The sequence below is a fragment of the Pantherophis guttatus genome, chromosome 6 (assembly GCF_059756535.1).
Source record: "Pantherophis guttatus breed Tessera chromosome 6, ASM5975653v1, whole genome shotgun sequence".
Lineage (NCBI taxonomy): Eukaryota > Metazoa > Chordata > Lepidosauria > Squamata > Colubridae > Pantherophis > Pantherophis guttatus.
In genome coordinates this window covers 83,974,004-83,987,154 of record NC_142068.1, presented here as the reverse complement: position 1 = coordinate 83,987,154, position 13,151 = coordinate 83,974,004, and the positions used below count along the sequence as shown (strand labels likewise).

The following is a 13,151-nucleotide window of genomic DNA, read 5'->3' as shown; positions in this document are numbered from 1 at the left end:
ATAGCCTGATATGTTAGGGAGATTCTTTTCCGAGTTTATTTTGTTTGCCCATTGAGCACCTGAGGAGGAAAACATGGGGGAAAAAAATCTGCCTCTGCCTCCCAGTAATTGACCTCCTTGCAGCAAACAGCCTGGTCAGCTTCAGTACTGCCTGATTTAGCACAAGCATTTGATTGGCGGTTGGATCGGCCTCCCGAAATACCGCCAATCAGCTGTTCCAGGCTGCAGGGATTGCCACCACCCATCGTTGTTGCCGGCTGTTACCACCTCCGCATGCTCCATTTTCGGCCTCCGCGCACCCCATTTTCAGCCTCTTCGTGCCCCATTTTTGCCCCGTTCCAGGTGGTGGGGATCGCTGCTGCTGCCTCCTATCTCCACTGCCTGGAACGGTCCAAAAATGGGACGTGCAGAGGCCAAAAATGGGGTATGCAGAGGCTGAAAATGGGACGTGCAGAGGCTGAAAATGGGGCACATGGAGGCGGCAACAGGCGGCAGCAGCAATGGGCAGCGATGGGGGCAACGGGCAGTGGCGATCCCTACAGCCTGGAATAGCTGATAGGCGGTATTCTGGGAGGCTGATCCAACCGCCAATCAGCTGCTTGTGCTAAATCAGGCAGTACTGAAGCTGACCAGGCTGTTTGCTGTTTGCTGCAAGGAGATAAATTTATTTATTTATTTTTATTTATTTATTAAACTTCTATACCGCCCTTCTCCCGAAGCCATATTAAAACAAACATATACTCACAAAATTTAAAAACAATTTAAAATAAATATATAAATTTGGCCCTTAGTTAAAAGCTACAGACACCCAATTTAAAATTCATTTTTTTAGCCAGCCCGGCCTGTTGGAACAAAAGAGTCTTAAGGGCCTGGCGAAAGGTACATAGGTCGGGGATCATGGGAACCTCCAGGGGCAGTTCATTCCAGAGGGCAGGTGCCCCCACAGAGAAGGCTCTCCCTCTGGGTGTCGCCAGTCGACATTGCTTGGCCGACGGCACCCCGAGGAATCCCTCTCTGTGAGAGCGTATTGGCCGGTGGGAGGCTATCGATGGCAGAAAGTGATTTCGTATAAATTGCTGGGAGGCAGAGGCCAAATGGTGGAGTCCGGTGGGTGGGCGGGGCTTCGGCAACATTTGCTGTAACATTTACTTTTTGGGGGGAGAAAAGTACATTTTATATACCGAAAAATATGGTAATTGTTCTCACTGTCAAGAAATCTCTCCTTAGTTTCAGATTGGATTTCTCTTTAACAAGCTTCCACCCATTGATTTAAAGATGTTAAACAGGACTCTATCCTAACCCCAAAGCTTTTTAACATCTGTGTCAATGACATTCTAGGATTCTCGTAAACTTCAGATACTCTTATGCCAAAGATCCATGATAGATTAGAAACATATCATCAACATATAAAATATTAATATGTTGATGATAGGTTTCTAATGGCACAGTCTCAAATAGGCCTAAGAAAACTGTCTGCGAAAGCTAAATATTTACTGCATTCTCAATTCTCTGAAGACAATAAACCTTGAAGAAGCACATGGGGAATGACCAGAATATGTCAGTCCTCATGATCAGAGTGGAAACAGATACTCACTTCATTCATAGACACTCAATAATCAAAGTTTTATGTATTGGCAAAAGATCTGTTCAATAGCTACCCAAAATATGTTTTGCTGAATATGATTCAGCCCACTTCCTGGATAAACTGATGTACCAAGATTATTTTACAACGTTTTATAAAATAATAGGGTTAAAACAAACATAAAACAATTTTCCACCTAATATTTATTCTCAGCTGCCTCCAAGGCAAAGGAAATTTTTAAGTACAGTGTCCTTGATATCAGTCTCCAAACAGACAAACGTTGGATTTCATGACCAAATATGGGCACTTCCATCACTTGCCACATCATGAGAGGATGTGGATAAGCAGTTCCGCAGCCATCAGAGATATTGCTCATGTTTTGGTTGATTGTCAACTGTATGCCCCTTTTGGGGTTAGATATTTACTTGAAAGAACACTCCACTGAGAATTAAGTCATATTTCTTCTTAAGCGCTGTAACATATGAGCGGAACTGCTAAGTTTATAGACAAGGCACTTCAGCTAAGAATCTGCTATATTAAACATCTCAAGTTATCATGCAAAGGTGATATATTTATTTGAACTTGATTATGTTAAGCACATACGTAATTTATTATATTTTCTTTCACCTATTTTTTTTCCTTGAAATATACCTTGGATTTTACTTTTTCATTTTCTTTGATATGGTTGTAAGATCTCTCTCTCTCTCTCTCCCTCCCCCCTCTCTCTTTCCCTCCCTCCCTTCCTCCCTCCCTCTACGTACCTGCCTGCCTGCCTATCTACCTATCATCCAACTATCTATCTATCTATCTATCTATCTATCTATCTATCTATCTATCTATCTATCTATCTATCTAGAATTTACCAGGTTCAGACCAGCACCATGGTTGTGGGAGATGATTGATGCCTCCGATATCTATCTATCTATCTATCTATCTATCTATCTATCTATCTATCTATCTATCTAATATCTATCTAATATCTATCTATCTATCTATCTATCTATCTATCTATCTATCTATCTATCTATCTATCTATCTATCTATCTAGAATTTACCAGGTTCAGACCAGCACCATGGTTGTGGGAGATGATTGATGCCTCCGATATCTATCTATCTATCTATCTATCTATCTATCTATCTATCTATCTATCTATCTATCTATCTATCTATCTATCTATCTATCGGAGGCATTATTCATCTCCCACAACCATGGTGCTGGTCTGAACCTGATAAATTTTTAATCAGCTAAGAATGGCTCGAATGAGCAAATAGTGTACTTTGTCTGTCTGCACAGAACTCTCCATATGCTCACAATAACATACTGAATACAATCTGCATGAACATAAATATATTAGCTCCCAGAAGACTCACGAAAGTAGATTTCTGGTTGGTAACATTTGTTATTCATCAACCTGAGAAAGAAGATCTGCCTTATAATGTCAATTCCCAAGCTGGGAAATTAGAACTCCCATCTCTGCATGAAAAATAGGCAGGAGCTGGAAGGGAGAGAGAATTATTTGAGGGGAATTTCAAAAATAATCCAGTAAACTGCTGAGGAATACATTTTAGGAATATATAAAAGGACAACGTGAATGTTATAAATAAGCTGTGCTAAAAGTATTCCTTTTCTCTTAATATTAACATTAAATTTAATATTTCCCTAACTTCAATGCAGACATATTTAAATTCTGTTGGGTCCTGATATACAAGATTTCTCTATGTCCCAAGCCTAAGACAAGTCATGATTATTGGATACAGCAAGACCTCAGTTTAGCTTTGAATACAACGTATAATTTTCCCCTGGATTTTTTCCCTCATTATTTATTTATTTGTTTGTTTTAATTTGTATACCGCCCTTCTCCAACAGGACTCAGGGCGGTGAACAGCCAGAATAAAACAGAACGTACAAAATTTTATTTTAATTAAATCTTTGTCCACTAATCAATGTTTTACTGCAAATGATATAAATTGAAGCAAATCATGTAAATGTGTTTTTAATGGGTGCACGTTCCTCTACAAATGGTCAATTAAATTGAGCTTTACCATACTTTCAAATGTTTTGAAAGAAACTGGTTTTGACAAGATAGGAGCTCCCAAAGATATCATTTCGGACTTAGACAAATTATATGCAATATTCTGCCAACAAAAGTCTGTATAGTCAAGGCCGTGTATTGCAGTGTATGGCTGTGAAAGTTGGACCATAAGGAAGGCTGAGCACCAAAGAATTGAGGCCTTTGAACTCTGGTGCTGGAGAAGATTCCTGTGAGTCCCTTGGATTGCAAGGCGATCAAACCAGTCAGTCCTAGAGGAGATCAACCCTGACTGCTCTTTAGAAGGCCAGATCCTGAAGATGAAACTCAAATACTTTGGCCACCTAATGAGAAGGAAGGACTCACTGGAGCTAAAATGTTCCCTGGATCCTCGGACAAATGTTGGAAGTGCAATTCGGTCAGGGGTACTTTTTTTCACCAGTGGTGGACCTGCCTTCAGATCAGGAAGTTTTGGGAAAAGATTCAAAAATGGTTGAACGAGATAACAGGTGCAAGTTTCCCCCTAATTCGAGATTCTTACTTATTCAGAATCAAACTAAAAGACGTGGGCAAGCAAGATTGGCACCTATTCATCCATATTACAACAGCAGCGAGAATGGCACTTGCCCAGCAATGAAAAAACGCAAATACACCATCAGATCAACTTATAATAAATAAGATATTGAATTGTGCCGAATTGGACAAATTAACGTATATCCTAAGGGAGAAAAAAGAATCCATATACTACAGTAACTGGGAACACTGGTATATATGGCTAAAGAAGAGGACAAACATAGAGTAAACAATATAGTATCACATATATACTTAGTCATAATTAGATAGCGTTTGTTTTTTAAAATAGTCAATGTTATCTGAACAAAAAGATTTACCGGGATGTAAATATGAATAGGTATCTGGGGGATCGATACGACCCCCGGTTAGTCCTTATATGTGGTTGTCTTTATGTGTTGTCTTGTGTACCCATATATAACCCATATCTGTTTGATAATTACATTATATGTTTTTTTATTTGTAAATAATTAATAAAGATTAATTTGGAAAAAAAAAAGAAGGAAGGACTCACTGGAGAAGAGCCTAATGCTGGGAACGATTGAGGGCAAAAGAAGAAGGAAACGGCAGGGAACGAGGTGGCTGGATGGATTCACTGAAGCAGTTGGCGTGATCTTAAATGGACTCTGGGGGATGGTAGAGGGCAGGAAGCCGTGGAGGAACGTTGTCCATGGTGTCGCGATGGGCCAGACATGACTTCGCAACTAATAACAACAACATATGCAATATTATTTATTAAATTTATAGCCTGGGTTTCTTTCAGGAACTTAAGACGGAATCCAGGGTATTTTGGGGCAGCAGTTCCTATAGTAGGTTGGTCTGGGAGAAAAGTTACCCAGAAATGCCTGGGTAAGCTCCCAGTCCTACTCTGACACTGGCTATCGATAGTAAGATCTCACACATACCTGCACAGCTCACCTGGAGAGCATTTCCCATTCTCTGCACATACCTGTATGGACCACGAACTTCCTGAACCAAAATTCTTTTCTGCTTTTCCATGGAAGACATCTATAAGACTCCAGTCCAGGTATTCTCCCACTTCCATCTCAGTGTCAAGTTCTCATCTGAAGATCTTCACCTCTGGGACTTCTGAGCAGAAACCATCTGTTTTGAGCTGCTCCATTGCTTAGCATTGTAGGAAGTTAGCACCCACCCCTCTCCTAGAAAAATGAAAAAAATTAGGAAATATTAAAAGGGCAGAATATTTCCCTAAAAGGGAGGCAGAAACTCAGCCCCCCCCCCACACCTTTGTTAATGGGCTATTAAGGCCTGAGCCAGTCCATTCTACATAACAAAGATCTACCTCCATCAGGCAGAGACATTTAATTGCTCTTCATTGCATCACCCAGCAAGGTTCAACCAAACGTAGCACACAGACAACCTACAAAGCTAGCCATGACCTCTGACAGCAACCAATCAGGATACTCTTCCTGTGCCCCAGGAAGTTCAAAGCCAGAGAGGGTATAAAACCCAGGGACTCTCAGTGTCTCTTCCCTTTTTTTCGCCCAAGTTCTCCAAGGCATGTGATCCTGTTCATCAATAAACCTTCTTTCCAAGCAACTTCCATGAGTCCAGTGTCTTTTTCCCCACTTGGAACTGAACCCAGAAGGATATTTCTTCCAACAGCATAATGCAAGCATTCACAATACAGCAAACACTTCAGGGCAAATGCAGGGAAAAGTGTATCCTGTAATTCAGTTCTTGCACAGTCAGTTAATAATAAAATTAAATAGCTGCTCTCTCTTCTTATACTCCCCCTAAAATGTCATCGTCCAGACCCCTCCGGTTGTGAGAAGCGTTTCTGACAAGATGGCTTGTTCCTTTCTTCCCTCGCCCCTCCCTCAAATGTGCACACTTACACGCTTGCTCACCTGGAAATAATTGTTGTGTATGGTATTTATCAAGGTGCAGTGAGCAGAAACCTGCAAGTTATCAACTTCTCTACCTTCCCAATTGAAAATGGAGTTATCCTAATGCTAACAGGGCATTTAAATATGTGACTTCTCTTTATAGCTTTCCTTCCTTTCCTCTTGTAAATTGTGTTCCTGCTTGCTTCTGTAGAGGGCGAGGAAGAGACGCTGTGAACATATGTTGAGGGTGGGAGGCTTGCTAAATTCCTGATCTTTGCAGGAGGTGGCTTGCTATTTATAGTGGCCACAGGGTGAAGCTTTGATAAACTTCCTCATTTTCTTAAATGGGCTGCTTGGTGGGTTTTTTTTTTTTAAGAGCTTGTGTTCCTGTTAGGTGTTTTTCTTGTGTCCTGAGGTAGAATGTCTGCTTCTTAGAATCCTGTGCTTCCTCATAGAATAGAATAGAATAGAATAGAATAGAATAGAATAGAATAGAATTCTTTATTGGCCAAATGTGATTGGACACACAAGGAATTTGTCATTGGTGCATATGCTCTCAGTGTACATAAAAAGACAAGATACATTTGTCAAGAATCATAAGGTACAACACTTAATGGTAGTCATAGGGTACAAATAAGCAATCAAATCATACTAGGAAACAATATAAATCGTAAGGATACAGCAACAAGTTACAGTCATACAGTCATAAGTGGAAGGAGATGGGTGATAGGAACGATGAGAAGATTAATAGTAATAGTAATGCAGACTTAGTGAACAGTTTGACAGTGTTAGAGAATTATTTGTTTAGCAGAGCGATGGTGTTCGGGAAAAAACTGTTCTTGTGTCTAGTTGTTCTGGTGTGCTCTATAATATCGTTTTGAGGGTAGGAGTTGAAATAATTTATGTCCAGGATGTGAGGGGTCTGTAAATATTTTCACAGCCCTCTTTTTGACTCATGCAGTATACAGGTCCTCAATGGAAGGCAGGCTGGTAGTAATTGGTGTTTTTTTTTTTTTTTGCAGTTCTAATTATCCTCTGAAGTCTGTGTCTGTCTTGTTGGGTTGCAGAACCAAACCAGACAGTTATAGAGGTGCAGATGACAAACTCAATCATTCCTCTGTAGAAGTGGATCAGCAGCTCCTTGGGCAGTTTGAGCTTCCTGAGTTGGTGCAGAAAGAACATTCTTTGTTGTGCTTTTTTGATGACGTTTTTGATATTAGGTGTCCATTTTAGGTCTTGAGATATGATAGAACCTAAAAATTTGAAGGTCTCTACTGTTGATACTGTGTTGTCTAAGAGGTGGTAGTATGGGAGGGTTTCTCCTAAAGTCTACCACCATTTCTACGGTTTTGAGTGTGTTCAGTTCCAGATCGTTCTGGTCGCACCATGAGGCTAGTTGTTCAACTTCCTGTCTGTATGCGGATTCATGACTGTCAGAAGTGGCTGTAAGAGGAGGTGTCCTCTGATTTATTATGTAACATAAATACAATATAATACAATATACTAACATAGTAAGAGGTGTCCTGTAGCTCTCAGTTTGTCAACTTCCGTTGGTTATCTCTTACACGTATAATTACATAATTGTTACAGGTGGGATGGCATGGTTTTATGCCTAAATCTTTTTTCCTGTCACATCCAATGTTACCCATTAGAAGCTTGTAAATAACCTGCTTGTAATTACAGTGCAGTACACTTTGTACAATACAATAAATGCACTCTGGAGTGATCCTTCTATTAACTAGTAGGCCTAAGTTGATGATACTTACCAATGAGCTATTTTTATTAAGGTAACAATGATAACCTTAGGGTAGCGTAGAGCATATTTATATCTTAGCAATATGGAGCTTATTTTTAAAAGTATAATATAAGTTGATGTCATTCTCCTTTTTTTTTTTTTTTAAATTCACAGAGAGGATCCAAATTGGCCTGTGCTTAAACCAGGACCTTTTGGTGCCATGACATCAGGTAAGTTTGACTTCCTTTTTGTTCTGAAATGCTAGGAAAAACAGCTATAAGTATATGTCAATCAGTATATTCATCTGCACAACTACTAGAAGACATTTCTCCTTTCAGACCTTAGATATTGTATGTATGTTACATCATTCATGACGAATACATAAAGACTTTCTTATTTTCAGTAGTAAGAAAACACAGCTGGGGGAAGGTGCTTCCATGCACAGCTGTTTCGGCCAGAGATTTCTGTTACTACAATGGCACCTCAAGTGGGAAACAGCAGTCTGTATTTCACTGATATAAAGCCAGATGTAACATAGGGGAACAGCAGTCAAAAGGAGATCATTTTCAATAGGAAACTGGAATAGGCCACAAATTCAACTTAAAGGCGCAGTTCAGAAGCCCATTGCAGATCTACCCTGTTTCCCCAAAAATAAGACATCCCCTGATAATAAGCCCAATCGGGCTTTTGAGCGCATGCGTTAAAATAACCTGAAAATAAGCCCTCCCCGAAAATATTTAAACGGATGCACAGCCATTCCCCACCATTTCCTCTGGTTAGGATTAGGGAGACAGAGCTGGAAATCAGGTAAGACAGCCAGAGGAACCCCATCTTGTTCCACACACCCCAAGATAATAAGACCTCCCCGAAAATAAGGCCAAGCGCTTATTTCGGGGTTCAAAAAAATATAAGACAGGGTCTTATTTTCGGGAAAACACCGTAAGTCTTCTGGCTGATTCTCCAATCCCCAGTCTCAGGGTTATAACCAGAGGTGGGAGTCACATACTGTAACAATTGAACAATCCGACTGCCCAGCACTGGAAATGTGAGTGCGCACATGTGTGTGGCATCAAAAAACACAGCAATTTGCTCGCTCGCACGCACCATCCGCATATGCGTGCGGTATCAAAAAACAGAGCAATATAGGATGGGATTGCGTCGGTCGCAACTACTGGTTCGCCTGAACCGGTCCGAACCGGTAGCAGCCTACCACTGCTTATAACCTCAGAGCTGGGGACCCAGGGTAAAAACGAGGCATCCCATTGGCTTCCTAAACTGTTTCCAATGCCATAGAAAGTCTGATTTTAAAAATAGTATAAAGAAATGTGCTGGGGAGAAAGAGAGAGACTCAGCATCTCTTCTTCTTTGTCTCCACTCTTCCAGGTGGACCCGGCAGCTATTAAGGTCCTCAGTGGGTTTGTCCAGGACAACAGCTTTGCCCAGCCAGCATTTTTACAAATGTGTACACCATAGAAAGTCATTCAGCCCCTTTATTGCTTTGAGGTATTGTGAGTTAATGTTGCTATGGAACCGAAAATAAAGGTAGTGCTAAAAACATTCAACAAATGTAGTTACAGTTAGGTGCTCCATTAGCAAGTTTAATAAAGGGCATACAGTATTAGGGAGAGAAATCAAGCTGTCAGCATGCAAGAGAATGTTAGAAATTGCTAGTCCCCAACTGAACACTAAAGATGAAAGATCTGTTAATTATTATGCACACTGTGGTAAATATTTAGCTCATTAGTGGACCAGGGGCTGTTACGGTGATTTCACTAACCGTTTCCCATCTTGGTAAGAAGGGTCAAACTTATCCTTACTTAGAATTTCTTTTCTGATAAAACAATTTGTTTGCTGAAAACCATTGCTATTGTTTGAACTCCTTGCAGGATTTTGATTTTTAATGCATTTTAATGCAAATGAACTGAGAAATATGGTTAAACAGTATAGTCTTGAAAATATAATAAATGATAAACCACTGTTCTGTTAAAAGGAACACTGGAAGAACGATGACTGAAAATTCTTTAAAAATTGTTTTGTTTAATGAACATTTTGCACAGTTGATTCATCTGAGTAATGTGTATAATGGCTAGAATATCTATTTGCAGAGATACGTAATAAAAATTACAAAGCAGAGTGAGTCAAAAGATAGCATCCTCCTAAACAAGAAAAGTTGGAAGTTTTAACCCATTGGTAGAATACAGATGATCCTCTCTTAATTGGGACTGGCAACTCCATCACTAAGAAACACAGTCATGAAGCATGTTGTCACGTGACTACACTGACTTATGATAGTAATTGTGGCAGTTCCAGTTGCCATTGTTAAGTGAATCCTGTGTGGGTTCCTTGTTCGTGTAGTTGCTATTTGCAACTCCTGTTGCCTTCCTCAAGTTCCCCATTGACTTTGCTTGTCAAAAGCTATCAGTGAAGGTTGCAGATGACTGCAGTTCGCTGCAACCATTGTAACTGTGAACTAGTTGCCAAATGCCTGAGTTGCAAGGGACTGCAGGGATACTGTAATGGCTGCAACTGTGAGGACTGGTCATAAATTTCCTCATTCAGTGCTGTTGGAATTTTGAATGGTTACTGAATAAGTGATCACTGAATGAGGGCTACCTGTCTGCATCGATATCTACATCAGTGAGGGGATGGATGGGGAACATCAAATTTGCAGAAGACACCTGTTTCATGTATTTTAATTTTTGGGGTTTTAAATCGGCCAAATTTTTTAATTATTTTAATTTTTAATCATTGTTGTGTCTTGTGTTTTTAAATTGGCTGTAAACCGCCCTGAGTCCTTCGGGAGAAGGGCGGTATAGAAATAAAATTATTATTATTATTATTATTATTATTATTATTATTATTATTATTATTATTATTATTATTATTATTATTATTATGTCATTTAATAAAAATGCAGTTAAAAATGCTATACAAGCCATCATTGAGAACACACATATACCCCGCCCCCGAGGAACAGGAAGTGCCTCGTAGGAGCAGATAGAGGTACATCCTAGAGAGGCAGGAAATGCATCACAAAACAATGGAGATGAATGCTAGAAAAGAATAAAGCTGCATACAAGGCGAACATAACACCTGTAATATCTTCCCTTTTTCATACTAACAACAAACAACATTGTAGAAGAGTACATATAACAAGAACAGATAGAGGTACATCCTAGAGAAGCAGGAAATGCATCACAGAACAATGGAGTTGAATGATAGAGAGGAATAAAGTGGCATACAAGGCCGACATAACATCTGTAACACCACCAAGCTGGTAGGAATAGTCAACATTCCAGAAGATCATCTTAAGATATAGAAGAACACTAGGCATTATCTAACAAAAATGAAATTCAGTGGTGAGAAAAGTAAGTTTCTACATTTAGGCTAGAAAAATCAGATGTACAGGTATAGAATAGGTGGTATTTGGCTCAATAGTAGTAACTACGAGAGGGATCTTAAGTATGAGCCAGCAGTGTGCTGCAGCTGCCAAAAAAGCCAGTGCAGTCCTAGGTTGCATTAGCAGAGGGATAAAATCAAGATCACATTAAGTGTTGCTACCATTTTATAAATGCCTTGGTAAGAGCACACTTGAAATATTGCATTCACTTTTGATCGCCACAATATAAAAAAGATGTTAAGACTTTGGGAATAGTGTAGGGAAGTGCAACAAAATTGATTAGAGGGCTGGAGGCTAAAACATGAAGAATAGTAGCAGGAATTGGATATGTCTAGTTTAATGAAAAGAAGGACGAGGGGAGATATGATAGCAGTGTTCCAATATCTCAGGGGCTGCCAGAAAGAAGAGGGAGTCAAGCTATTCTCCAAAGCACCTGAGGGCAGGACAAGAAGCAACAGGTGGAAACTAATCAAGGAGAGAAGCAATTTAGAACTAAGGAGAAATTTCGAACAATTAATCAGTGGAACAACTTGCCTCCAGACATTGCGAATGCTCCAATACTGGAAGTTTTTAAGAAGATGTTGGACAACCATTTGTTTGAAATGGTATAGGGTGTCCTGCCTAAGCAGGGGTTGGACAAGAAGACCTCCAAGGTCCCTTTCAAGTCTATTCTGTTTAGGTACCTGCTAATCTCCCTTCCCAAGGTAGAGATTTCCAGAGCACAAGTGTGGCTACCGAGAAGGCCTTTTCTCTTGTCACGTGCTCCATATGAAGCGTTTTACACCTTGCATTAGGAGCTGTCCTGTATAACAGAATTCAAATGCACAAGATGGGAAGACGCGAGTAGATCCTAATGGAATGCCAGCTGAAAATGAGCAAGTAATATGCAGTAGCTAAAAAAGGCCTATGCAGTTCTGCATTATCAGAAACATAGAAGCCTTTTCTCAGGACTATAAGAAGTAATTGTAGTTTTCACTGGTTAGCCCATACTTGGGAGTTCTGCATTCAGATCATGTGGTATCGACTTGCGCCCAAAAGAGGCGGGGCTTTCCCCATTCTGCCCTTCTCAACCCCATGTAGCTTTTCATGAACTTGACAGCACACTATAAGCAGCCTGATGATCTTCTGTCTGACCTCACAAAGTGAGTGAGAATATCTACAGATCTTGTTTCATGCTAACCTAAGGGTATTTTGGTTCAGGCCTTACTGACCTTTCCATACGGCATGCATAGGGTCAGATACTAATTAAGATATGGCCATAGTTGCATGGTGGATACAAGCTGCCTAGCTTCTCTTGATCGGGCATTCTTAGCATGGTCATTGAACTTCCCCAGGAAAGAGGCTGGGTCACACCAGAGTCACCTCTTGAGATCATTCCAGATAGACAGCTTCACAAGGGCTGTTGCTAGAGAGCAAGGGAGTATTGTGAGCCACAGTGCTTTGCTTCATCTTGCTCTCCCAGCCATAGCAATAGGACTGAAGACTGAAATTCCACATTGGCAGAATTTTGGATGGCGCATTGAGGCCCTTCCTCCACTTCCCTGTTGAGCCACAGAGAAACTGGCAGACAGACAGAGGTGAGAGACATTAACTCCGTCTAGTTCCCTCTTCAGGCCTCCGTGTTCCTTGCCAAGTTAGCATTTTTATTCAGGACTAGCTGATAATGTGGCATTGCCCGGGTATTTATGTATCCCAATCCTATATTAGACAGGAAGAGCAACTTCACCCTGAGCCCTGATTTAAATTAGTTAAAAATGTTTTTCCTGTGCCCCAGAAACGTCAAGTAAAATGATACCACGTTGTTGTTTTACTAGCGGATCCACAATCATTTGGTATGCTTTTGTCTGATTTTGATTTAGAAGTGGCTTCTTGTCCCCGATATACGTACTAAGCTGTTCAACATTATAGTTCTTTTCTCGTATGTAATCTGCATGATTACACAAATGTATGTTGTGTCGGTCTCGTAGTGGTGCAGGCAGGCCGA

The 13,151-nt window shown here is 40.3% G+C and overlaps 1 protein-coding gene across 50 annotated transcripts in view; it reads left to right on the top strand.

Moving 5' to 3' along the window:
- The window catches only part of SORBS1 (sorbin and SH3 domain containing 1), a 126,608-nt gene that overhangs the window by 32,434 nt on the left and 81,023 nt on the right, over window positions 1–13,151 (top strand). For all 50 annotated transcript variants that reach the window (XM_087871840.1, XM_087871834.1, XM_087871822.1 and 47 more), the window contains exon 2: window positions 7,942–7,997. In XM_087871840.1, the coding sequence (XP_087727966.1) occupies window positions 7,988–7,997 (10 nt within the window). In that variant the 5' untranslated portion in view covers window positions 7,942–7,987. The remainder of the gene's footprint in view (window positions 1–7,941; window positions 7,998–13,151) is intronic.